At 41.0% G+C, this 24153-nt stretch overlaps 2 protein-coding genes across 2 annotated transcripts; one reads left to right on the top strand and one right to left on the bottom strand.

The window, feature by feature from the left end:
• Positions 1–3641: 3641 nt before the first annotated feature.
• On the bottom strand, positions 3642–8730 carry LOC102291664 (tubulin beta-4B chain). Its single transcript, XM_005933869.2, has 7 exons — positions 8554–8730; positions 8286–8394; positions 6097–6207; positions 5580–5824; positions 5176–5498; positions 4749–5093; positions 3642–4667 (listed from the first exon to the last, which is right to left on the bottom strand). The coding sequence occupies exons 1-7, from the start codon at positions 8608–8610 to the stop codon at positions 4520–4522; spliced, it is 1338 nt and encodes a 445-aa protein (XP_005933931.1). The 5' UTR covers positions 8611–8730; the 3' UTR covers positions 3642–4519.
• A 1900-nt stretch (positions 8731–10630) lies between these two features.
• On the top strand, positions 10631–23925 carry nrde2 (NRDE-2, necessary for RNA interference, domain containing). Its single transcript, XM_005933873.3, has 19 exons — positions 10631–10737; positions 12106–12211; positions 12395–12577; positions 12677–12817; positions 13984–14258; positions 15305–15522; positions 16391–16615; positions 17075–17264; positions 17357–17490; positions 17845–17965; positions 18224–18396; positions 18491–18662; positions 18749–18969; positions 19058–19526; positions 20374–20765; positions 20890–21029; positions 21502–21643; positions 21969–22040; positions 22977–23925. Exons 1-19 carry the CDS (start codon positions 10677–10679, stop codon positions 23100–23102), a joined length of 3561 nt encoding a protein of 1186 aa, XP_005933935.1. The 5' UTR covers positions 10631–10676; the 3' UTR covers positions 23103–23925.
• The last annotated feature ends 228 nt before the right edge of the window (positions 23926–24153 follow it).

Here is a 24153-nt window from a genome sequence, read left to right as displayed (position 1 = left end):
AGTAACTCGACTCAACTTAAGTATGCAGAAGAATCTCTGATGCACAAAACACGTCAACCTTGAAGCAGATGAGCTACAGCAGCAGAAGACCATGCTACAGTGCTCTTGTCAGCTAAGAAATATAAGCTGAGGTGAGACTTCACATGGCCTCACCAAAATTGGACTCTAGGAAATTAGAAAAATGTTACTGGAGCTGATGGGTCTTGATTTCTGCTGGCTGGCTGGCTGGCTGGCTGGATGGATGGATGGATGGATGGATTCAGACAGTAGGGTCAGAGTTTGATGTGAACAACATGAAAGCATGGATCCATCCTGCCTGGTGTAATGCTATTTTCTTGGCACGCTGTGTATCAGCTGAGCATCATTCAAACGCCACACCCTACCCGAGTATTGCTGCTGAACATGACCGTCCCTTTATGACCACAGTGTACACATCTTCTGATGGCTGCACCCGGTGGGAAAACTCAAGCTCAACTCATCTCAAACTGGTTCATTCAACATGACAATGAGTTCACTGTACTCAAATTTCATCCACAGTCACCAGATCTCAATCTAATAGAGAAACTTTGGAATGTGGTGGAACAGGAGATTCCCATCATGGACGAGCAGCTGACAAGTCTGCAGCAACTGTGTGACACTGTTGTGCCAACTTGGACCAAAAAGCACGTTGTTGAATCTATGCCGCAAATAATTAAGGTGGCCCTGGCAAAACAGTGTCCAAGCAAGTACTAGAAAGTGAGTGGTGAGCGTACATATGTGGCTTATCAATGTGGTTTATATGGAAAAACAAAACAGGCACGACTAGTAGTGTCTGTATGTGAAACAGCTGCTTCAAGTTTGTTTGGTATACACACGGCAGGAAATAAGGTAAGGCACAGAAGGTCGATTAATGTTTACTAAATCCTTGTGTCATGGGTCAGCTGCATAATGGAGTCGCGGTTTCATGACTTCTGGAAAACAGGCATTCCTGTTATTCAAGAGGAGGCAGACACCTTAACGGCTGATAAATCCCAAAACTGGATTTAAAAAAAAACAGACGAGAGGAAAAAAGATCAAATAAACTCAGTGCATTAGATAACAAACAGTCAGCTTTACTTTGACTTCAAAAACAATGCTCTAACTTATCTTTATATCATCTTATATAGGTTTGAAAGCATTCATGATCATTCCTGTGTATATATGAATAAAAAGCAGAAACTACAGGCACACCAGAGGAAAAAAGGGGAGCAGTTTGTGGACTGAGAGCTGAGAACTTTGTAAATGATGTGCATGCTGCTGATTTTCTTTTTTTTTAGTTCCATGTAAAGGAAAGAAACAGGACCAGGAAGTGTCCAATCATAATGACATTTGTTTGTTATCTGTCATTTAAATATTCAGGATTATTTCCCTTCATCCGCAATCGGCAGGTTCTTGTTCTCTCCGATGGCTTCTGATAAATCCCTTTGAATTAGTTAGATGTAAAATCTTCTCATGATCAAATGCAGTTAGATTTCCCCAGTTTTCAAAAGAAACAGTTTGCAAATCTGAATTTTGTCTTGTTCTCTTCAGTCTTTCATTATATTTACTCTAATTTACCCGACACACTGCAAAATTTCCTGTAAACTTTTCACAACGGTGCATTATTCTGGCCATAATAATTATAGCAGGTTAAGCAGACTGAGAGATGAAGTCAAATACCCAACATGGATGAGTGTTTGCACTGAGCTTTATTCAAACATGCACAAAAACATGCTATTGTTAGCTGTGTGGCTGTGCAGCTGGACAAAGGTTAAAGGAAAGTAGCCATTATACTGATGAAGGTGGATAAAGATCAAATCTGTGGCATGTCCGGACAGGACGAGGAAACAAATTTCACATAAGCAGCTTTTATTTTGCATGAACAGATCTGAACCAGAGGTTATCGCCAAATGCAAAATTCCCCCTGATGTAAAATATCTGAGTATGCATCTAAAAACATGGGTCAAGCCGTAGTTTAGAACAAAAAAAGACCTCTGAATGTTGCAGGGAAATCTTTTGCACCAAATCTGACTGACATATATAAAGCTGTGGTCTGAAGTTTACATCCACTTGTCATGAGCGTGAATGTCGTGTTCTTTTGGGGATTTTATAGATTTCTGTAACGATTATGCAGCATACATGTTATAAAACATACATGATGTAAAACAAGATTTTATTTCTAGCTGTTGATTTAAAGTGAAACAGAAGAATTACAAGGTAATCCTCCTTCATTATTCCATACCTTTTGTGTAATGTACCAGTACCACTGGCATGATGCTACCACCACCATGCCTGACAGTTCACAGTGTTCTTAGATTTGAAAGCCTCACTTACGCCTCCAAAGATATCACTTGTTACAGTGGCCAAAAAGCTCTCTGTCTCGCCTGATCATAAAATCTTTCTCCAGCATCCTCTCCATCAATCGCTTCTCTGTGGACAGAGATGCAGGAGTTCCAGCAGTTTCCAGTTCATGGCAGAGATAACATCAAATTATGTACAGTTGGTTGAACTGATGATGCAAAAATCTGCAGTTGTTAAACACCCATGATATAAACTTCTGACCACATTTACACAGACAGGATGAAATGTCTCATTTAAGTTACACCTGCTGCACCAGGTGTTTTGATCTGTGGGTTTTCTAGTTGTTCTGTCTCCTACGATCTTCCAGAAGCCCCTGGTACTTGGCCAGCTTCCTCTTAAAACGCCTGCTCGGTACAATCTTCCCAGATTGCTGACAGAGCAAGCTGTTTTGAAGTCCCTGGCTCAAGTCTACCATTACCTGCCAGTGTTCATGATGGAAAGTAGACCTGCAGCAGTTTCAGTTGCTCTCCCACTTTGACAAATGTTACGTGTTTCCTAAGGGGACAGCAGAGCCTGTTTATTGTCACAGCTGGGGAGCGACCCATAGCAACCGTCCCCAAGGGCCTTGACATAGCAGCTCAGGATGTGTGTGAGTGTCCAACTCCCAGAGCACAGCAGACGGGAAGGTGTTTCTGCCTTGGAAAGGCTAAGTAAGATGTTACATAGAGAGCTTTCAACTCATTGCATTCTCTGGTTATGTCCAAGCTCTCTGCTTCTTTCCTCATTCACTGCTGCTATCATCTCCTCTTAATTACATCCACTTTGTTCCCCCGTCTGCATTTTGTTCCTCACTTCACCCCTTAAGTTTGACAGCAGGAGATGAGCAGACTTGGCCACATCAGACTAACCAGTGATTCAGATATAAACATTTAACTACAATTATCCAGCATTCTGTGAAAATGATGAAATTTGTTAAAAATTAGGGAAAGGTAATGCTAAATCATAAATATATCCATCTGTAAAATATATCCATTGTTTTTAGTTCTATGATTTAAAACGAGCCACCAGTAATTAGAGAGGTCAGAATCAAATACACACATATTTCACATTGGACCTTAAATTTAACTTAGCTTTTTCCTTTTAAAAAAAGGGAATTTAGTCAGCAGCCATGTGTGTATAAAAAAAATCGGAATATTAAATGTTTTCTTTGCTAAAAGTGAACTCAAATATGGCTCATCTTTACCCCCACTGTACTACTGCACAAACACCTGCACTCATCATGCCAAGAGCACGTCTGACTCATTTGTTTTTAAGTAGACAAAAAGACAAAAGTAGAAGTAATCCACCATATGTAGCACCAAACTTTATTAACCCCAACAGGGAATTCGCAATTTCAGATTGAGGAAGTTTTGGATGTCACACGCTAGGATAGAAGGGATATGAGCAGAAAGATGGCTCATGATAATGTAAAAATATCATGGCTGTACTGAACCCCTCTACAAAAAAAAAAAAAGAAAAAAAGAAAGAAACTTTATTTAAATTCTTCTACAAAATCAGAACAAGCACACAAAGTTAGGTGGGAGTGATGAGTTCCTGACGCTCTCAGTGTTTTCTTTCATTTAGAATAAATCTTAAATATTTAATTTCACTTAAAAAAAAATAAAAATTATATTCTACATTAAACGTTAAGTGTTAAAAATCGCGAGAAAGTGCCATGAATTAGTCAGTGTTACATTCTCTCATTAGTACATGTTAAAGCTGGAGCTGGGTCATGTTCAAAATCTGTGGTGACATCAAACAGTGCAAAGGGTAAGTGATCTACACAAACAGGACATTTAATGTTCTATTTACTGCTACATCTTTTTTTAAATGGAGTTTTTTTGATCACACCTCCTGTAATAAGCGTCAGGCTCCCTTTAATAACACCATCCATTTAGAAACAGCGCAATGATGAGGTGATACTAACCAGAAAAGAAAGAACAGGCTGAAAACATTCATATTTAAAGATGGGGAACAAAAACAAACATGTAACACATAAAAGCATGGAGATCACCTGTACGCTCTAAATAACTTGGTGATATATAACAACTTTTGTTCTTAAAAAAAAAGAAAAGAAAAGAAAAGAAAAAAGTTGTTTAACTTCTTGACGTCTGAACCGCATTGACCTGAAACTGTTGCATAGAAAGAAGAAAAGGGAGAAAAAGAAGAGCCGTGCTGATTTTTAGGCCATGTCCTCTTCACCCTCCTCCTCGAACTCTCCCTCCTCCTCGGCCGTGGCCTCCTGGTACTGCTGGTACTCGGACACCAGGTCGTTCATGTTGCTCTCGGCCTCCGTGAACTCCATCTCGTCCATGCCCTCGCCAGTGTACCTGAAACAGAAGCGGTGAGGTGATTAACACGTCGCATGAGGGCATGCACTCAGGCTACAAACGGACCGGGGTGTCTCTCACCAGTGAAGGAAGGCCTTGCGGCGGAACATGGCGGTGAACTGCTCAGAGATGCGCTTGAACAGCTCCTGGATGGCTGTGCTGTTGCCAATGAATGTGGCAGCCATCTTGAGGCCGCGCGGCGGGATGTCGCAGACGGCCGTCTTGACGTTGTTGGGGATCCACTCCACGAAGTAGCTGCTGTTCTTGTTCTGCACGTTCAGCATCTGCTCGTCCACCTCCTTCATGGACATGCGGCCTCGGAAGATGGCAGCAACTGTGAGATAGCGCCCGTGGCGTGGGTCGCATGCTGCCATCATGTTCTTGGCGTCGAACATCTGCTGGGTTAGCTCGGGAACGGTCAACGCCCTAGGAAAATGAACAGATATTTTAGTTGAGATATAATTCAAACTCGAAATAGGCATTGCTAACAGCATTCGGCTGCTCTAACCTGTACTGCTGGCTGCCACGGCTGGTCAGGGGTGCGAAGCCCGGCATGAAGAAGTGCAGCCTGGGAAACGGCACCATGTTCACGGCCAGTTTTCTCAGGTCTGCGTTGAGCTGGCCTGGAAAGCGGAGGCAGGTGGTAACGCCGCTCATCGTGGCCGAGACGAGATGGTTAAGGTCGCCGTAGGTGGGCGTTGTGAGCTTCAGTGTGCGGAAGCAGATGTCGTACAGGGCCTCGTTATCGATGCAGTAAGTCTCGTCCGTGTTCTCCACCAGCTGGTGGACGGAGAGGGTGGCGTTGTATGGTTCCACCACCGTGTCGGACACCTGAAGAAGGAGAAGGCGCCATTAAGGGCGGGCAGGGCCCCACACAGTTAATCTGGAATGATGTGGATGTCGAATACGGACCTTGGGGGAGGGAACCACGCTGAAAGTGTTCATGATGCGATCCGGGTATTCCTCGCGGATCTTGCTGATGAGCAGCGTGCCCATGCCGGAGCCCGTACCTCCGCCCAGGGAGTGCGTGAGTTGGAAGCCCTGGAGGCAGTCGCAGCTCTCTGCCTCCTTCCTCACCACATCCAGGACTGAGTCCACCAGCTCCGCCCCCTCAGTGTAGTGGCCTTTAGCCCAGTTGTTCCCTGCCCCGCTCTGACCTGTGTGTCACAAGCAAATATAGGCATCTGACACCACTGACTCCATTTCCATATTTAAAACACAATTTACTTACAGTGAGCAGCCAAACATGAAACATCACTTGAAAACGTACTATTCCACTGGTTTTTTTTGAACAAACAAATAAGTACATACAGACAAAGTAAAACAAACAAACACAGATTTTTTTTTTCCTTTGGTCAAAATACTTTCCATTTTACTTTTCTAAAGCCAGGATGATGAATGAATGAATGTTCAGCTTTCAAAGGCTCACCAAAGACAAAGTTGTCAGGTCTGAACACCTGACCGAAGGGGCCGGACCTCACAGAGTCCATTGTGCCCGGCTCCAAGTCCACCAGGACCGCACGAGGGACATACTTCCCACCTGGTGAAGACAGATGACCAAAAAAAAAAGCCACACTTAACTTCAAGATTATATAATTGGTTTAGGGATAGGGCACCTGTTTAATATCAGTTATAAATCCTTAATAATCCTCCGAGCTCTATCAGCAAACTACGCGAAGTGCAAATAAATACAAAAACTAATAAAGCCCAAATTATCACAGGTAACTACAGAGGAAAAAAAACTTTAACAAGAGGTGAAAATCACACCAAAAACAACCAGAAGATATTATGATTTAGAAAAACTAACAAAAACCAAAACATGTTCAGTTTCAATTTGTTAATTTGTTTTTTCAAATCAAGACAGATATGTTTAATTACCAGTAACCATCTAAATTTCTCAAATCTTCAACCCAGAAAACGCTTCTTTTGGTGTAATCTTTATAAAAAAAGAAAAAAGTAAAAAGAAACAGAGGGGTCCTTCTACAGAAATGTCTGATGTTGAGATAGCGCAAGATCTTAAAATTGATTTATTTTAAAATATTTAACCCTAAACCACATTATAGAACTTGCTCATTTATGAATTTAAGAAAATCAAAAGACAGTTTAATGATTTAAAAAAAAATTGTTTTTTTATCTACATCTACTTGAATTCTTTTGTAAGTGGTGTTTGCCAAAGGAGCAACTTTGGTAAAAGCGGTTTAAATTTTCCAGGTTTTCTGAAGGTATGTGAACATTTCTTTGGACTGCTTTAAAACGCTTTAATTAAATACTTGGTCCCAATTCTCTTCAGACAGAAGAATGTCAATAATAATGGATCTGGGGATTATCTCTTAGTATTGTCATTATTATTATTATTATTATTATTATCAGTTTTGTTTGTTAAAATGTGACCCAATATTTGTCCATTCATGGAATTGTTTATTTGCTATAACAATAAAAATAATTTGAACAACAATTAAAAATGAGAAGTGATGTAATCCCTTATATCTTAACTCTTACTTGTAACAAAATTCAATTGATGTGAAATTATTATCATATCAGTTTGATGTGACAGAAATAATAAACCCCATACGGTAACACCAGTGACGTATTAATCATCATGCTACTCAGTTAAGCCATACCAGACAAAAAGAGGATTCATTATGATAAAAAAAACGTAGCATTTGCATAAAATACAAATAGTTTATGCAAAAAGTTCCTCTGAACATAGGAGCCACTGGTGTTACTGAGTAAGTAATGGCTGTTTTTAATAGTCCCTTTCATAAAATCCACGTTGTCATATTGTGCTCACAAAATTGGGAGGTGGTATGATGAATTCTTTACAGAGCTTAAGGAAATTAGTAATAGGAAGTGAACTCATAATAGGCCGTTTTTCCACAGTAACACCGTTGAGGCAACTTCATAGGATCATTACTTTCTTTATACATTTTATATTTGTTCTACATATCTTACATTTCTATGTGTGCATTGTGTCTATTGTATAACTTATGTATTTATTCATTCATTCACTTCTGAACTATGTGAAATCACAGCGCTTAGCTGACTGTGGTGCTCTGGCCACTCTATGACAGATTAAAAACGAACACTGCCAAACTGATAGCTCAGGAACTGTTTAAATAACATGTTTATTTTAAACACAGAAACAAACTGTAACCCTAAAATGTTTCTGCAAAGGCCGGGGGTGGGGCAGAGACAGACGTCACCGTAGAATGACCCAGACTATGACATGAGCAAACCCACTGCAGAAACTAGTATACACATACTTACTGTACTTAACTATAAAAACTTTACTTTGTCATAAACTGCATGAACATACTTAATGCTTTGCCTCTTTAACTTAGTGATAATATTATCCCAGTCCGAAGTGTGACTTAAAGCGGGAACAGTCTAATTTGTGGGCACCATTGCTAGGCGAGGGTTTGTTTTTGTTGTTTTGTCTTGGAAACTGAGTGACGGTAACCAGGAAGGAGAGCCAAGAAAAAGCCCCCTGACTCTGAAAGGGGGGTTGATTAATGCCCCCCCTACTGGACGGTGGCTGTATTAACCAGGTTTCTGCTGGCTATTGAATTACCTCAGCTCACCCAGAAATTAGATCAGACTGTGCAGTGTGAAGTTAACCTGTAGCCTCGTTGTAGTACACGTTGATTCGCTCCAGCTGTAGGTCGCTGTCTCCGTGGTAAGTCCCGGTGGGATCGATGCCATGTTCGTCACTTATAACCTCCCAGAACTAGAACACACACACAGGGACGGAATAAAACGATTAAATCAGTCGGCTCAGTCAAACTCAGCAGCGCTACGATTAGCTCTGGCGCTAATTTAATTTAGCGGCCCGCGTACTCGATCTTCAAACACTCAAACTCAACTTTAAAACCACTATCACTCTCACCTTCGCGCCGATCTGGTTGCCGCACTGGCCGGCCTGCAGATGAACTATTTCCCTCATTTTTTGGTCGAAATGAAAAACTTCGGAACAGCCAAGCGTAGACACTGATCCAGCGCTCAACCAACAACGGACTAACCTGAGAAGGTAGGAGGGTTGCCAGCTATAGAGACACCGAGAAAGCAATTGGAGGAACTAAGTGTCAAACAAAACAGACTGGGAATCGGATTGGCCCAAACACCTTGCTTTCGGGTTTTGATTGGATAGCGATCCCAGGAGGTCCGTTACCTCGGTAACACGGAGAGAACGGCGCACACATTCAGCACACAACGCGTCTCTTGGAGACGCGCAAAAGCTCTGCGTGCGCGTCACTCAGGTTTGAATAACAAACCCAGGAAAGACTTTTCAGAATCAACTTCATTTTCTACCCGATACACGAGCTCACGACATGAAACCTAATATGGAGACTGAATCTTAACGCCAAAGGAGGCGATCGTTTGTAGTTACCATGTGACATAGTCGTTATATTTTAGAGTCAGCGAGAGCACTTTCTAACTTCTGGCTTACATATAAAATTACAGTGCGATGTGCATTCAGTCATTCAATCGGAAGTAATTCAAATTTAAATACCAGGTTTTATGACGATGTGGGAGCATTTCTAATTTTATTTTTGACAGTACTGTGGAAAGGTGTTGAGTCATCCCTCATTTTTTTTATACTTTGCTTCCAAGGAGCCAGGCATTTGTTTGTTTCTAAAAGTCATCTTGAGCATTACATTTCCAGGCTTTCTGGAGGAAATTTTATTTGGACATTGGCTCTTTTTTCACTCAGTTTCAGACGAGTCAGTGAAACTGATCATTTAAAAACTGCATTTTGTATTTACTGAGTTTTAGCTTTTTCTAATATTAAAAATAGGATAAGCATTTGAAACATTTAAATGTGACAAATATGCAAAAAATAAAAGAAAAAAACTGGTAACTTAAAAATCTGGAAAGGGGCAAATATTTTTTTTACAGACTGCCTGTCAGCTGTCTTCACTATCCAAACAATTTTCAGCCAAGTTCATACTGATTTTGCTAATACGATTTTAACAAATATGTTTCTTTAGTTATCGGATGTGCAATATCAACTGTAAAAAGTGCCAACCTATTTCATTTTTTAAAATTTCTTTTGCTGAAGCACTGGAACGGATTACATAGCAATAATCACACTAATGCATTTAGAACCTCCTTTATAATCTCTGGTGTCATTAATTGTACACTTCTTCTAATCACTGACAGACCTTTACCTATTTTACTTACAGTATTATCAATATACGTATTTTATTTTAAAAGCAACGAATACACTAATAATAATAACAGTTTTGCCTCCTCTTTTTTTTAGTAGGAATATTATAAACGCATCTTTTACAGCGTTCAGTCACTCATTAAGCATTAATAAGCTTAATTGATCAGTTGAGGTTTCAGATCCATATACTGGTGAGTCATCAGTATACATAAGAATCTGAGCCAGTTTTTAAAACAAATGAAAGCTCATAAAAACGACCTGAAAATAATAATTTCCCCAAACAGCTAGGTACTCCACATGTTAAATGCCTTATCATTGATAGTCTGCCTATGATTTGTCAAATAGCTTTGCAACAATTTCAGTGAAGTGCCAGAGAAGCCATAATTTACCACATTATTTAGTAACAGGAAGTGAAAAAAATCAACTCTCCCTTGCCAACCATCTGTGCCAGTGCTGTACAGTTTGAATAGTATTATTTTCCACTGGATTATTTTATATTAAGTACACGTGGGCAGGAGAGATTATATTTGTGAACTAATAGCCAAAGCTGCCAACGCAGTCGTGAATTCGAGCTTTCAGGCCAACAGGGGCTCTTTTAACGTTTTAAATTAGAAAATAATACATTAAAATAAAATCCGAAGTTTTTCCTTCTTATTTCCAAATGTATTATATGTTTACACAAGACAAAAAAATTAAGTGAGTATAATACGCTTCAACAGAAATGAGATTTTAATTTTTTAACGTTTGAAAAATCCCCAAACAGCATTATGTTTTACTTTGGCGAGCCCAAAAGCCGTTGTGACGTCATATCCCTGCGCCCTGTTTCTAAGTGACGCAGCATCATGGCGCTGTTTCCAGCGTTTGCAGAAGAGGCGAGCAACAAAGTTAGAGATTCTTCCACAGGTGATCCCGGCTTCCTGTAATACACGGTTTTTAATGTCGGTTAGCAGTCACCTGGACGCTCTGTTAGACTGACAGTCTGCCGAAAACTAAAATCTGACCGAAACAACGACCTGATATTCAATGTCAGATCAGCCCCTCGTCGCTGGAACTGAATGACACAAAACATCTTAACCTCTTTTAGCTTTATCTCTCATTTCACGATATGTGTTCCTCTTGGAAATCCGGGAAACTCGCTATCTTTGAGCTAAAACAGCGACGATTTTACGTCTTTATAATCTAAACGACTTGTCAGTATCTTTAGATACTCTTTACCCATCCTGCTCGTGTCATTACACTAACGTTTTATTGACGTATTGAAGCTTCGGGGTTCATTTAATGAATATTCATTTAGTGCCTCCCTCCCGACCCTCTCTAGAGGATTTTTTTTGTCTCATTTCACTTTTTTTATTTAATGAATAAAAAATGAATGAGGACGAAATTTTGACTTACTACTATGAATATTTTCAGAGTTGGTATTTCAAAAAAAATTATAATACTTTATAAAAGTCTTGAGCCACCCTTGGTTTTTGATATTTCTCTGCTTTAAAAATGGAAAATAGACTGAGTGATTTCTTGAAATATGTGGGAAAATACATGGAGGTACAGTATATATGGTAAAAACTCAGTTTGTTCACATTTAGAAAACATGTCTCTGAGGTAGCTTTCTTGTAATTTCTTTAAGTACCCTTTAGGAATAGTTTTACAGGCTTCTTGAAGGACATTCAAAGCTCTTCTTTCAATGTTGGCCACGTTTAGATGACCCCACACTGTTTCAATAATTGAGGTCTGGGCTCTGGGGCAGCCAATCCATGACTCATAGTGTGTCATTGTGTGTTTTTCTACCCAGTTGTAGTTTAACTGCATTCACAGTAAGTTTGGGATGATTGTCATGCTTAAAAAGAAAGCTGTTGCCAGTCATACATTTTTCAGATTGTATTACATGGTGGATGAGAATCTGATGGTACTTCTGTGTTCATAATTTCATCAGCTTTGACAAGATCTTCAATACTGCTGGGCAAAATGCAGTTCATCTGCAGATAGTTTTTTTAGGCCTGTTACTTTTGTTCTCCATTCGTCCAGTTTCCTCAGTTTTGCCCTCAGTTTTCCCTGCACAACATCCAGAGATATGCCATATTTTCAGCTAATGCCCCTTAGGGAAGAATCATGTTGTTGGCGCAAAAATGCCATGTTATGTCTGTTAGACGTGTTGTGGTCCAAAGCCTTCGCACAGTGCAGTATCACTACTTGGGATAGACAGATTGCATTGTTCATGATTTCTAAGTCCTCCTGATTATCTTGTAATTATGTCTTGTCTGCTCTCATTTTCAGAGTTTGATTGGCTGAAGAATAAGAGTTTTCAGACAGGAGATGCGCTCTCTCTTCACGGTCGATTTCTAGAGAAGACCAGCGAGGAGCAAAACAAGAAGGAACCAAGGTAAAAGAATCACAACTCTGATCACTGAACTGTGAAATGTGTTGGTTCTTCCTTAGAAATTCATCGCTGCCCAGTTCAGTCGCAGAAGGAGACACAAACCTCCTTTGGGTTATGTCAGGAAGAGCATCCAGCTCTAAAAATCTGCCAAATCAAACTCTTCCTCTCTTCCTCATTGACTCTCAGTGTCAGCAGAGATGTCAGCTCTGAAGAGGACGGAGAGGATGGTGTGGCACCCAGAAAGAAGAAAAGGAAGAAGAAACAGAAGAAAAAGCACAAAAAAAAGAGCGGGAGGTATTCGCACAGCAGCGCATCTGACTCTGAAACCATCTACCCGAGTGATCTCAAAAAGGAGCAAGAAGCCAAAAGGTACACAAACATCTTTAACATCACTGAGGCATACACTTGTAATTTTATACACTGAGTATAACCTCGCTTCTGTTCTGTAATTATGTTTGTGGGAAACAGGCAGGAGGCTCCTCAGTTAGCCAGCCATTTCTCTTGGTTGGATGACCTCCAGTTGCCCACAGAGCAGCTGTTTTGCGTGGACCGAAAAGCAGACCCCGCCAACTGGACTTACAAGTCTCTGTACAGAGGAGACGTAGCCAGGTAAAAGACACATGACTCTTTTTTTTCTTTTTAGCCCTTCACAGAAAAGACTTGCACACAAGAAGAGACACAAAGAAAGTGACGTTTATGCAAACATTTGACACAATTACATCATAAACAGTGTCGTTATAGCCCAACTGTGTCTACATTTCCAAACAGTCCATGCTGCACAAAGTGCTCAACAATGTAAAATCCCACTAAAACAAATAAAATTCAAAATAATGATGCAGTAAAATATAGAAAAAAACAAATAAATACATAAACAATATAACTGAATAAAAACAACCAAAACAACAACTAATGCTGTTAAAACCAAAATGTTTCGGTAAAAGTGTGTTAAAAGCCAGTAATTGCCTTTGTTTGTAATGCTGGTATGATAAAAACAAGCACACATATTCGGCGAGTTTATTGTCATAGCTTTCTTCTTTTCAAAACTTGTGATGTGTTTAAGGGACGTCTGTATCAACGGGCTGGTAAAAAATGTGCTAAGCTTAAAACGATGTAACATCACGGTGTCACATTTATTCCAGGATTTAAGTGGACTGAAATATCCCTGACACCTTCTGATTTTTCCCATGTTGGTCTTTAAAAGCTTAACTCTTTAAACTTAACTTAAATTGATCTCAGGTGTAACCATGCTCACATTTAAGACTGCGTTTGAATAGTTTCCCAACATTGTGCAATATGACAGGACATTATACTTTATTTTTTTAATCTCACAAAGAAAAAGGGGAAAAAGTTTGATCACTTTCAATAAATGAAGCAGTGTAAGAATAAAAAGGATGAGTTGTTTAAAGAGTTTTGTTCAAGGCGTGGTTTGTATTTTCCAGCCGTGTGAGATGCCTTTTTTATACTCTGAAGGTAAAAACACTTCTGCAAAGGATACACTTGTGCTCTTCCTATAAGCCTCCTCTCTCCTTTCTCCTCTGTCCATCAGATGTGTCTTTTAGGAATCCTCATACAGTTTAAGGAGAGCTGAGACTGTAATGTCTGTAGTTAAACCATGCTCCCAAAACCTGGGATTCATCCGTTTGTTTATTTTTTACTTATAAATGACTGGCTGAAGGTTTTATTTTGAACCAAATTCTAAAGTTACATGGACTGTATAGTTGAGTACAGAATAAAAGCTACAATCTGAGATGAGCTGCACTATTTTTGTCTTCCAGGTATAGAAGGAAAGGCAGCTCGGCTCTGGGTTTGGACTTTCACAAGCAGGGGGTCAGCTGGGAGGACTCAGAGGCGACTAATAAGAAGAAGAAGAAAGGCGGCGACGGGAAGAAGGCAGCGGACAGATACTACTCTACAGTCAGTCGACAGCTGCTGAAGGCAGCGCCTGCTCTTCCTGCATTACCAGCGAGTTCTGATGGTAGCGATGGCACCAGTTCTGCAATCTTCCTCCCTCTGTGTGATGATGAGGCAGACAATAAAGAAGGAGAGAAAGGTACGGGGTCTAGCTGGGTGTGGCAAAGAAAGAATTCAGCCACTTCATGCTTAATGTGCCATTTTAGTGCTGATCATTTTTAAACTGAAAGTCTCATTTAGACTTGCGCAAGTGACCAAGAAGAAGCAGATTAAACCAGAAAATGTCAGCAGCGTTTGATGATTGTCTCAAGGAAAGAAAACAAGATTAGACCTTCACATTTTTAACGGGCCATGGCACCACTAATTTGAGAAAATTATGAGTCTGTTTGACAGTTCTTTGACTTTTCTGTTTATCTCATCTCCCTCAAACTTTGGAGATCTGAGTGAGTTTGAGGTTGTTTGGCTGTTGTCAGTTCTCATATTTTTGGCTAAAATAATTTTCTCTGTTAGAATATGTATTAGTAGTCACACAGTTATGCTTTTGGGGGTTTTTTGTGTGGCTTTGTTAGGATCTTTATCTGCATGCACATCCATGTCCCAACCTTCTTACCCCCAAGTTAAATCATCCAAAAAACAAAAAAAATGCTTAACACTCATCCTTTAACCCCCAAACAGACCTTTAATGGGTGTGGAAACATTAAATGGTCTCAATTTTATGTAGCTTTGAGACTCTGATGAACTAAAACCAGTAGGTCAAGTTTCTTTATATAGCCCATTTCCAAACAGTCCATGCTGCACAAAGTGCTTAACAATGTAAAATGCCACTAAAACAAATAAAATGTAAAATAATGATGCAGTAAAATATAGAAAAAAAATAAATAAAATAACTCAATAAAAACAACTAAAACAACAACTAAGGCTGTTAAAACCAAAATGTTTTGGTCAAAGTGTGTTAAAAGCCAGTAATTGCCTTTGTTTGTCATGCTGGTATGATAAAACAAGCTCACATATTCAGCGAGTGTATTGTTATAGCTTTCTTCTTTTCAAAACTTGTGACGTGTTTAAGGGACATCTGTATAAACGGGCTGGTATAAAATGTGCTAAGCTTAAAAAGATGTAACATCACTGTGCCACATTTATTCCTTAAAATGTAACTGATTTTTAAAAATGTATTTATCTTTTTAGCTCACATAGGGCAGACGTCATCGGTGAATCCCCTCGGTGTATATGACTCCTCGACGGCCCTCTGGCTGCAGGGGAAAGGACAGCAAGACCAGCAAAAGGAGGACACTCACACAGAGGAGGGCACTGCACTTTTGGGTGGCAGGACCGAAGATTTCAACAGGCGGCTGAGAGAGCAGCCAGCAGACACACAGCTGTGGATAGAGTTCATACGATATCAGGTACACACGCTGCTTTACAATACTGCTGCAGGAATGTCAGGGCTTCAGAGCGTGGTTTCTTTTAACAAAAGTTTACGGACTCCTGATGTGTGCTCACCTCTCATGAGAACATCACAAGAAGCAGTAATCAAATGCATCAAGACAGTGGAAATGTTTTTTTTCTGACTGACAGCATTTTATTGTCTGACATCTGAACCTTCCCTCTACTCCTATCCTGGACTCTGAAAGTGCCAGTGAACTTTCAGGAGGAATGTTTCTCTGAGGCAAGTGATCACTCACTATACTGAGAGGAAATCCTGCAGCGTGGGCTCCTTCTGCACCTCTGAAACTGCACTCCTCACACTGGTGCTCCAAAACACTCTCACAAAGATTGAATATTTAGTGTTTGACGTTCTTCATTATTACCAAAACAGCAATGAAAGTACAAGAGGGTTGATTTACTTGAATAACGTTCATCCACTGAAGAACCATTTAGGTAACTCAAAAGAAGATTTGATGAACTCCTCAGAGGCTCATTCATCTAAATTGCCTGCAGCAACTGTTCAAAATGCTTCTAAAGTTTTAGAGATGTGCTGGTAAAGGCTTACGCTGGTTAAATCATACACATAAGTCAAACCAGGAGTCTAACTCAGTGTCACTACTAGCCGCAATAGGAAATCAACACAACAGGGGACAGACATAATTAGTTAATTGATATGCTTTCATTTCATTTTCATTGCAAGTTTCACAAAGTCTTCTTGTGTGCATAAAGCCCTCAATCAGTCACAGAAAAGCAAGAAGCATGGAGTTTCCTCCAACATGCTCTTTGGCTTATCAGATAAGGTTTGGGTACTTCATCGCCTCTTCCAATCTCTCCCTCCCTCTCTAGGATGAGGCGAGTGCAGCTGTGTTCAAAGGCGAGGAGGAGCAGCAGGGCAGTGATGCTGCTGAGCGCCGCAAGTCTTCCTACAGGGCAGTGCTGGAGAAAAAGCTAAGCATTGCAGAGCGCGCCGTGGCCACCAACCCCCTCTGCATAGCTCTGCAACTCGAGAGACTTCGCATCTGCCAGGAGCTCTGGGAACCCTCGGCTCTGGCTAAAGAGTGGAAGAAACTGGTATGTAATAATAATAATGGATTGGATTTATATAGCGCTTTTCAAGGCACCCAAAGCGCTTTACAATGCCACTATTCATTCACTCTCACACACTGGTGGAGGTAAGCTACGGTTGTAGCCACAGCTGCCCTGGGGCAGACTGACAGAAGCGAGGCTGTCATATCGCGCCAGCGGCCCCTCTGGCCAACACCAGTAGGGTAAAGTGTCTTGCCCAAGGACACAACCACCAGGACAGAGAGCCCAGGGATCGAACCGGCGACCTTCCGGTTACAGATGCGAGTCCCAACCCCCTGAGCCACGGTCGTGTATGTCTGTATGTATGGATATTTGTATGAAGGTCACAACAAGTCCCTAAAATGCAGAGGAAACCCTCAAGAGTGTCGGAATCTTACTGCTTCTATCAAAAAAGTAAATGTCGCATACAAGTAACAAAGTTGCTCTTTATTTGTTGTGTTTCAGGTGTTTCTCCACCCAAACAGCACCCCCCTGTGGAGGGAGTATCTGCTCTTCACCCAGAGCTATTTCAGCAGCTTCACTGTGTCCAAGGTCAACGCTGCGTACGGCAAGTGTCTGAGCACGCTCAGTGCTGTCCGAGACGGCAGCATGGTGTCTCACCCGGCACTGCCAGGAATAGAGGAGGATATGTTGGGTAACAGACATTTCAGCATGAGATTCATTCATTATTCAGTCCTGCTTGCTTTGTATGACTACAAATCCCACATCCTTTTACTTTCTGCCCAGATATCCTCACGCAGCAGTGTCACTTTCTGCGTCAGTGTGGTCATTCGGAGAAGTCGACTGCCATGTTTCAGGCAATGATTGACTTTACTTTCTTCAAGCCTGACAGCGTGCGAGAGCTGTCCACTAAGCAGCAGGTATGTTCTCGCTGAGTTTTAATGTTGTAATCTACTCTTAGAGGACTTGTGTGACATTTCAGGAGTTATACAGTGGCTTGCAAAAGTATTCGGCCCCCTTGAACTTTTCCACATTTTGTCACATTACAGCCACAAACATGAATCAATTTTATTGGAATTCCACGTGAAAGACCAACACAAAGTGGTGTACACGTGGGCAGAAAGTAAAAGGGGGCCGAATACTTTTGCAAGCCATTGTATTTGTTGCTCAGAGTTGAATGTGATGATCAGTGAAGTGGCCTTGGCTGGTCATTTAAATAATAAAAAAATAAATTCTAACCTCGTGTAGTTACATTTCTGCCTCTGTGTCCACAGGTCGACTTCTTTGAGCCGTTCTGGGACAGCGGCGAAGCAAGGGTCGGGGAGCTGGACGCCAGAGGCTGGAAAGCCTGGATGCTCCAACAAGAGCGAGGAGGTTGGCTACAACCCACTGCAGGTAGGTAAAACACACACACTTTACAGTGCACGTGCCATGTCATTTATCCATCAATTTTATACTGCCTATCTGGGTTTGGCTCATGAGCCAACAGTTTAAGCAGAGATCCCCAGACCTCCCTCTCTCTCTGAGACCAAAGAAGATGAAACTTCTATATGACTGCACCTACAAATTCTGTCTGTGAAGAGTTATTGCAGTTTGTGTGATCCAAGCTCTCTTTATGGGGATGTAATCTAATCTTTCTTTTTGTTTCCACAGAAGAGGAGGAAGAAGAGGAAGAGGATGAAGAGGAGGTGAAGGACAGGACCCAGCCCAGAGGTACCATCTGGCTGGATGTGGAGTCATCTCGTGAAGCCACAGACTGGTTGCCCTGGAGACCCGACAAAGCCAAGGGCCAGTCAGAGGAGGACTGTGAGGATCCTGACAGACAGGTGATGTGTTTGATTGTTTTAAGACAAAATATTCTTTTTGTTGAACTTTACCATGTAGGTTGACCTCTCTGCTGACCTCTATCTCTAATTCCAGGTGTTGTTTGATGACATTGGCCCGTCACTGATTTGTTTGTCTTCGCCAGAGCTCCGTCTCCGCCTGCTTCTCCGTTTCTTGAGCTTTTTGGGTTTGCCTGTGGACTCAGTGCTCTCGGTTTCCCCAGGTCAGCCTGGCTTGCTGCTGGAGAACCTTTCTCTGCTCACTCAAGGTAAAACAGTCTAAACAAGCTTTAATTTTTTCAAATCTCACTGAGGTGAGAGGAGTCTTAAAAAAAAGCAACTTTTTCCATCCTAGGTAATGCTCCCCAGCGTCCTCTGACCTCCTATGATTTAGCTGATGGTGGCATTAACTCTGTCGGTCACATGACCACTCTCCAAGGAACACGGAAGTGGGTGGGGCTTGGGAAACAGGGTGAGAAGTTCCTCACGAACTTGTTCAATATGCTTCAGCCTGTGCTTCCGCCCCACCACCGAGCCTTCCTGTCACTCAGCTGGATCCAGTACGAGAAACTCAAGGTAGGAGTTGGTTCATTTGACTACATTCAGACTCAAAGTGAGGTCAAACTAACGCTTACACTCTTCTGGTTCTTGGTGTTTGCGTCAGGTCATGCGCTGCTTGCACGGCGGAAATAAAAAGCGCCTTCGTTCTCAGGGGAAGAGCAGCAAGCGAGTTGCCAAGCGGCTGCTCAAAGAACCAGACAATCGCTCATCATTAGTGTTGTGGCGGGAGTACGGCCACCTGGAATGGCTACTGGGCAACCTGGATGAGGCCCGCAAAGTGTTCTCCACTGCAACAGCGCTTGGGGGAACCAAAGGGCTGAGCAGTCGCACTCTGTGTGATCTCTGCCTGTTGTGGTCCCAGCTGGAGTTGGAAGATGGAGCGAAAGAGCGAGGGGGTCAACCGGCTGATGTAACAGCATCCCCGGCTGTGTCTGTACTGACCCGGCTAGCAGAAGGAACCTCTGCATCGTCCACTTCATCCTCCCTCTCCACGGTTTCCATCCTGAAAGCCAGAAAATCGTACGACCAGACTCTGGCTGCCAGTTTATCAGCACTGGACCAAAACAGTAAAGGTTTGTTTTCTGACCCGTTTCCAACTGTTTAACTTCTCAGAGACCTGCCGTGAACATTTTTACTATAAATCCGCACTCACTGCACAATCAGAGTAGTAGTAATTTTGTATTTTCTCTTTAATTTTTTCTCTTTTTAGTTTACTCCACTTTATTTTTTTTGTGTTTCATTTTGCTTAATTTAGTAAGTGTTTGGCATATTTATTAGGCGATTTATCATTACTTAAGAAGGGCAGAACAGTATAATAATAATAATAAAATGAAACATGACAAACACAGGAAGCAACGTAGCAACCAAAGATAATGGCGTTCAGCGAGTTAAAGCAACAAATGTGAAATGGCTCCCGAGTTGAACTTTTTCTCAACATCGGAGCTGCCAATGAGAGTGGAGGATACAATTGTTTTAAATTTGATGTGCGATGTGCTATAAATGCATTGATTCCATTGGACATTGAAGTCTTAAATATCTGAGACAAAACTTCCTCCGCCTGGTTGTTTACAGATTTGACTAGATCAGAGATTTTCTGGATATTTTTATTTCCAGAAAAAATATCCAGAAAACAAACATCCAGGGTTTTGTTTTGTTTTTTAATTTCATATCAGTTAACCAAAATATTTTTTCACTCATTCATTTAGCTTGTCCTAAAAGCTGAGAGCGTTGTGCTTGACTGGGTCATGCTTTTTGCTGTATGTGAACTCTCTTGTTACCTATTGGATACACCTGAACCAAGCTTTTCTGGTGGAAACCATCTTCCAAACTAATATATCTTGTTGAAAATGTAAGAGTAGTTAAAAATGAGCCCCTTCTCTTTTTGTGCTTGAGCTTTTTGTCTTATCCTGTCTTCTCCAGTCCAAGACGACCTGATGGCAGAGAAGCTGAGGTTGAGAGGTCTGGTTGGCTGCTACGCTCTTTTCCAGTACCTCACGGTGAGCGTGCAAGCAGCCAACGCAGTCTACACCCAGGTTAGAGAGAAGATGGAGGAACTACACCGCACGTTAACAGCTGAACAGCAGCTGAACAGCAGCAAGGAGGGTAAGCTCGCAAGAGCTGACGCTGACTCAAACAGGCCCTGTGTCAGCAGAGTAGCTGCTGAGTGTGAGGCGTTGGCCTGGCAGCAGGCGGCACTGCTCAAGTACCACAACACCGTCGCTGTGTTTCCTCTGGTGACACTGAGGCAAACGCTGACATCGGCCCTCCCAGTCTGGACCACCAGCGTCCCTCTCTGGAGCATTTATGTACAGGTCAGGCTAATAAAAGCACATTTTCCCCCATTCTTCTCTAGATATGTTTCCCAAAGCCTTTTGAGCCCTAACCTTATTTGTTTATTTTGGCCTGACTGACATTTCCATGTGATGTGTGCTTCAGGTGGAGAACCGTTACCATAGCGCTGGCCGTGCACGCCGGTTTTTTCACTCTGTAACCAGAAACTGCAGCAGCGTGGTGCCGCGTCTCTTTGCCATTGTTGCTGAACAGCAAAGGAAGCAGCTGGTAGATGCAGCTCAGGGGTAAAACGACAAAAGATGATCACAAACATTAGACAGCAGGATCACATCAAAGTTCACATATCATTTACATCCTTGTTTCCAAAAAAGCAAAATGCCATGTAAACTACAAATAAAAACAGAAGGTGATGATTTCAAAAGTATTTACAAAAACTACATTTAAATTGCTCGTTTCGAAAAAGTCCAGTGAAGGACAACAAAGAGTATAAAAGTTGTTTAATGCTCAAAAACGTTAATAAATCCATCTGATGGAACATCACAACACAAAAGCGATTCATAAGTAGCATGATGAAAAAAGAGCATCTCAAAAAGTTTCAGTGTTTAATGTTGTTTAAATGCAGATTTAAGTGATTTGTAGTCTTGCTTTTAGTTTTACTTAATGCAGCTTTTATAGAAACAGAAACAGTTTGCACATTATCAACTGATAATTAGCACTTACTGCACATTAAACTGTACATGTCTGCGGTATTTATAGATCGTGTTTACATGATGATCCCTTATCCATCCTGCCGGAGAATGGCCTCAGCAACCGCATCCGTGGACTGTTTGAAAACGCCATAGCAACAGAAACTGGGGCTCATTGTCCTTTACTTTGGAGAATGTACATCTACTTCCTGGTGAGACCAGTCATACAAACTCACATTGATGCTGTTCTGCCCTGGAGCACTAAAAGTTTTAGGAAGATTGTAGAGACCCGATCCTGCTTGAATGAGAAAAAGAAATTTTGTATCTGAAAGCTTTAGTGTCGTTTTTAAAAAGAAAAAAAAAAACATTTTAGGAATATTATTATGTGCATTTTAGGAATAAGGACTAAAATGTCCTCTTTTTTTAAAAATATTAAACATGGAAACAAAAGTGTAGAAGTGCTTCTGTGCATGTGGATACACCAATATCATCCATGCTTATATTGTGCGTGTAACGTGTGTACGTGTGAATTTGTAGGTGTGTGAAGGAAAAGTGGATAAAGCCACAGGAATCTTCTACAAGGCCTTACAGAATATCCCCTGGTGTAAGGTGAGGCACACATATAATGTGAAAGTGATATTTCCCAAAGCTTGATTTGTAGTTCTGTGCTGAGTCCCTGCAGAGTCGTCAGGTGTTGTTGTACGAGTGAAACTAAGCTATGAGATCATTAACAGCAGCTTGTTTTACCTCAGAACCAACTGACTTTTATACAGGGGTGCTTAGATTTTGAAAAAGAGGAAATGACTGTGATTTGAAACCTAAACATTAGTGTCTAGGGCACTATGGTTTTGCTGTTTTGAAACCAGAAGTGACCATGTTTTATATACCAGTAACCCTTAAGGGTGCAACCAGTCAATGTATATATGTATAAGTATCAACAATGTTAAAGAGGATCTGTAGTGATTAGCACTTGGTGACTGTTGGGAGCAAGAACTCCCCTTTTGACAGGAAGAGCCTGCAGCAGGACCAAACTCAGGGACAGGCAGCCGAGAGAGGTGGTAAGAAAAGAGGAGCATAACAAGAATCAGTAGCTGATAGCCACTGCTTATTATCTTTGTTGGTTATAATTCAGTAAAAACAAAAAGTCTCTTTATCTTTTATATACAGGTTATGGATGAGACGGGGCTCAATCTTTTACTGTGTTAAACATTTACTGTCTCTGTGTTTAACGCAGACAGACTCATAAAATTGGAGAATTTCTTTCACTAAAACTGAAACTGAAATTTGATGGCACGTTAGTACAATTAGCCACACAGTAGGCAACACTATTTGTTATATGATTTCATTAAAGATGTTGCCACTTGATCAATATGCTGCCTTGCTCAGCATATTATTACCAAACTAATCAATTAAACTTATCGCCCTGTTGTTGTGTCATGTAGTCATCATTGCAAACTAAATCAACATCAGTGCTGTATGTATGTTGCTAGTACATAAAATTCTCCCTCCTTTTCTTTCTCTCTCTGTGTGTGTGTGAGTGATCAGGGTTTGTATATGGACGCAGCGCAGCTGTTCCCCGATCACCTGCAGGAGTTTGTAGACCTGTTGACAGAGAAAGAACTGCGAGTGCGACTGCCTTTAGAAGAATTGGACATACTGCTGGAAGACTGAGCACACACACACAATCTTAATTCAAGTGTGTGTTCAAATTGTCAAATTTGATGGGAAGAAAAGGACAAGCACAAAGGCAAACTCGACACATATACAGCTGCAGTAATTTGAGAAAAGAGCTGGGTTTTGTTTGTTTGTTTTTTTTGTATAAAGTGACACAAAATGCTTTAATTGCCACAACAAACCACTAAAACTGTATTTCTTTTACTTGATATTGTCAATAAATACAAGATTGATCTATGTGACATGCCTTAATAAAACATGTAAAATTTATACCGGAAGTTGTTACATTCCAACTTATTAAGAAAAACTCTGTGGAAGTGAGAAAGGAAAACGCTGCCACTCAGCATATTACCATGTTGCCACCTCTTAAAGAGTTTTTAATATTTTTTTTTAATCATAATAAATCAAGTAAGGATTATATTTTATTTTCTTTGTAAACAAACATCTACTGGACTGCGGAGTAAATGGGGACAAACTTGCAGGATAAAAAAAAGACGAACTCTGCTGTGTTTCCGAGTAACCGTATTATGGAGAGAAAAAGAGCAACAAAATTCAAAGTGCGGCCGACATGACCGCAGCCGAACACGTGAGAGCTCACTGGATCAGTTTCTCATTGATTCACAAGTCCAAATGTTTAGGAAGACATCTCTCTTTTTATGTATTCTCCTTTGAACTTGTACAGTAGCTTAACTCAATTATTATGCATACAATTCTTTTGTAAATACAACACCATTATTGTGGTACTGTTTAATTCCATTTTGTATTGTACTGATGTTTAAGTAAAGGTTTGAGAAAAAAAAACAGTTTCTCATTGACAGAACATGGATTTCCGTGCGATTTCTTCTGCCATGCGCACCCGAGTTACAAGCGGGCTTCTCTGAGGCCTCTGGTTTATGCCTAAATCAAATACTATCTGTAATATCTCTGTTAAACAAGAAGTCACATACTTGGGACTGTTAATATCCAAAGACCAAAAATCAAGATGCTCTTCAAACTTCACTCCAATTATACAGAAAACCCTAAAAAAGTTCAACCAGTGGCTGCAAAG

Source organism: Haplochromis burtoni, unplaced genomic scaffold, assembly GCF_018398535.1.
Source record: "Haplochromis burtoni strain Fernald_Lab_line unplaced genomic scaffold, NCSU_Asbu1 Contig_174, whole genome shotgun sequence".
In the NCBI taxonomy this organism is placed as follows: domain Eukaryota; kingdom Metazoa; phylum Chordata; class Actinopteri; order Cichliformes; family Cichlidae; genus Haplochromis; species Haplochromis burtoni.
The sequence above is the reverse complement of the archived record's forward strand: the minus strand, read 5'-3'. Positions and strand labels throughout refer to the sequence as shown.

What these genes read in the sequence shown, in the direction of transcription:
- LOC102291664 (XM_005933869.2), bottom strand. Translation starts at nt 8,610, where the DNA reads ATGAGGGAAATAGTTCATCTGCAGGCCGGCCAGTGCGGCAACCAGATC. An exon ending in GCAACCAGATCGGCGCGAAG is followed by an intron (nt 8,395 to 8,553) that starts GTGAGAGTGATA and finishes TGTGTGTTCTAG; the next exon opens with TTCTGGGAGGTTATAAGTGA. An exon ending in CGCAAGGCCTTCCTTCACTG is followed by an intron (nt 4,668 to 4,748) that starts GTGAGAGACACC and finishes CTTCTGTTTCAG; the next exon opens with GTACACTGGCGAGGGCATGG.
- nrde2 (XM_005933873.3), top strand. Translation starts at nt 10,677, where the DNA reads ATGGCGCTGTTTCCAGCGTTTGCAGAAGAGGCGAGCAACAAAGTTAGA. An exon ending in AGTTAGAGATTCTTCCACAG is followed by an intron (nt 10,738 to 12,105) that starts GTGATCCCGGCT and finishes TCTCATTTTCAG; the next exon opens with AGTTTGATTGGCTGAAGAAT. An exon ending in AGCTGTCCACTAAGCAGCAG is followed by an intron (nt 17,491 to 17,844) that starts GTATGTTCTCGC and finishes CTGTGTCCACAG; the next exon opens with GTCGACTTCTTTGAGCCGTT.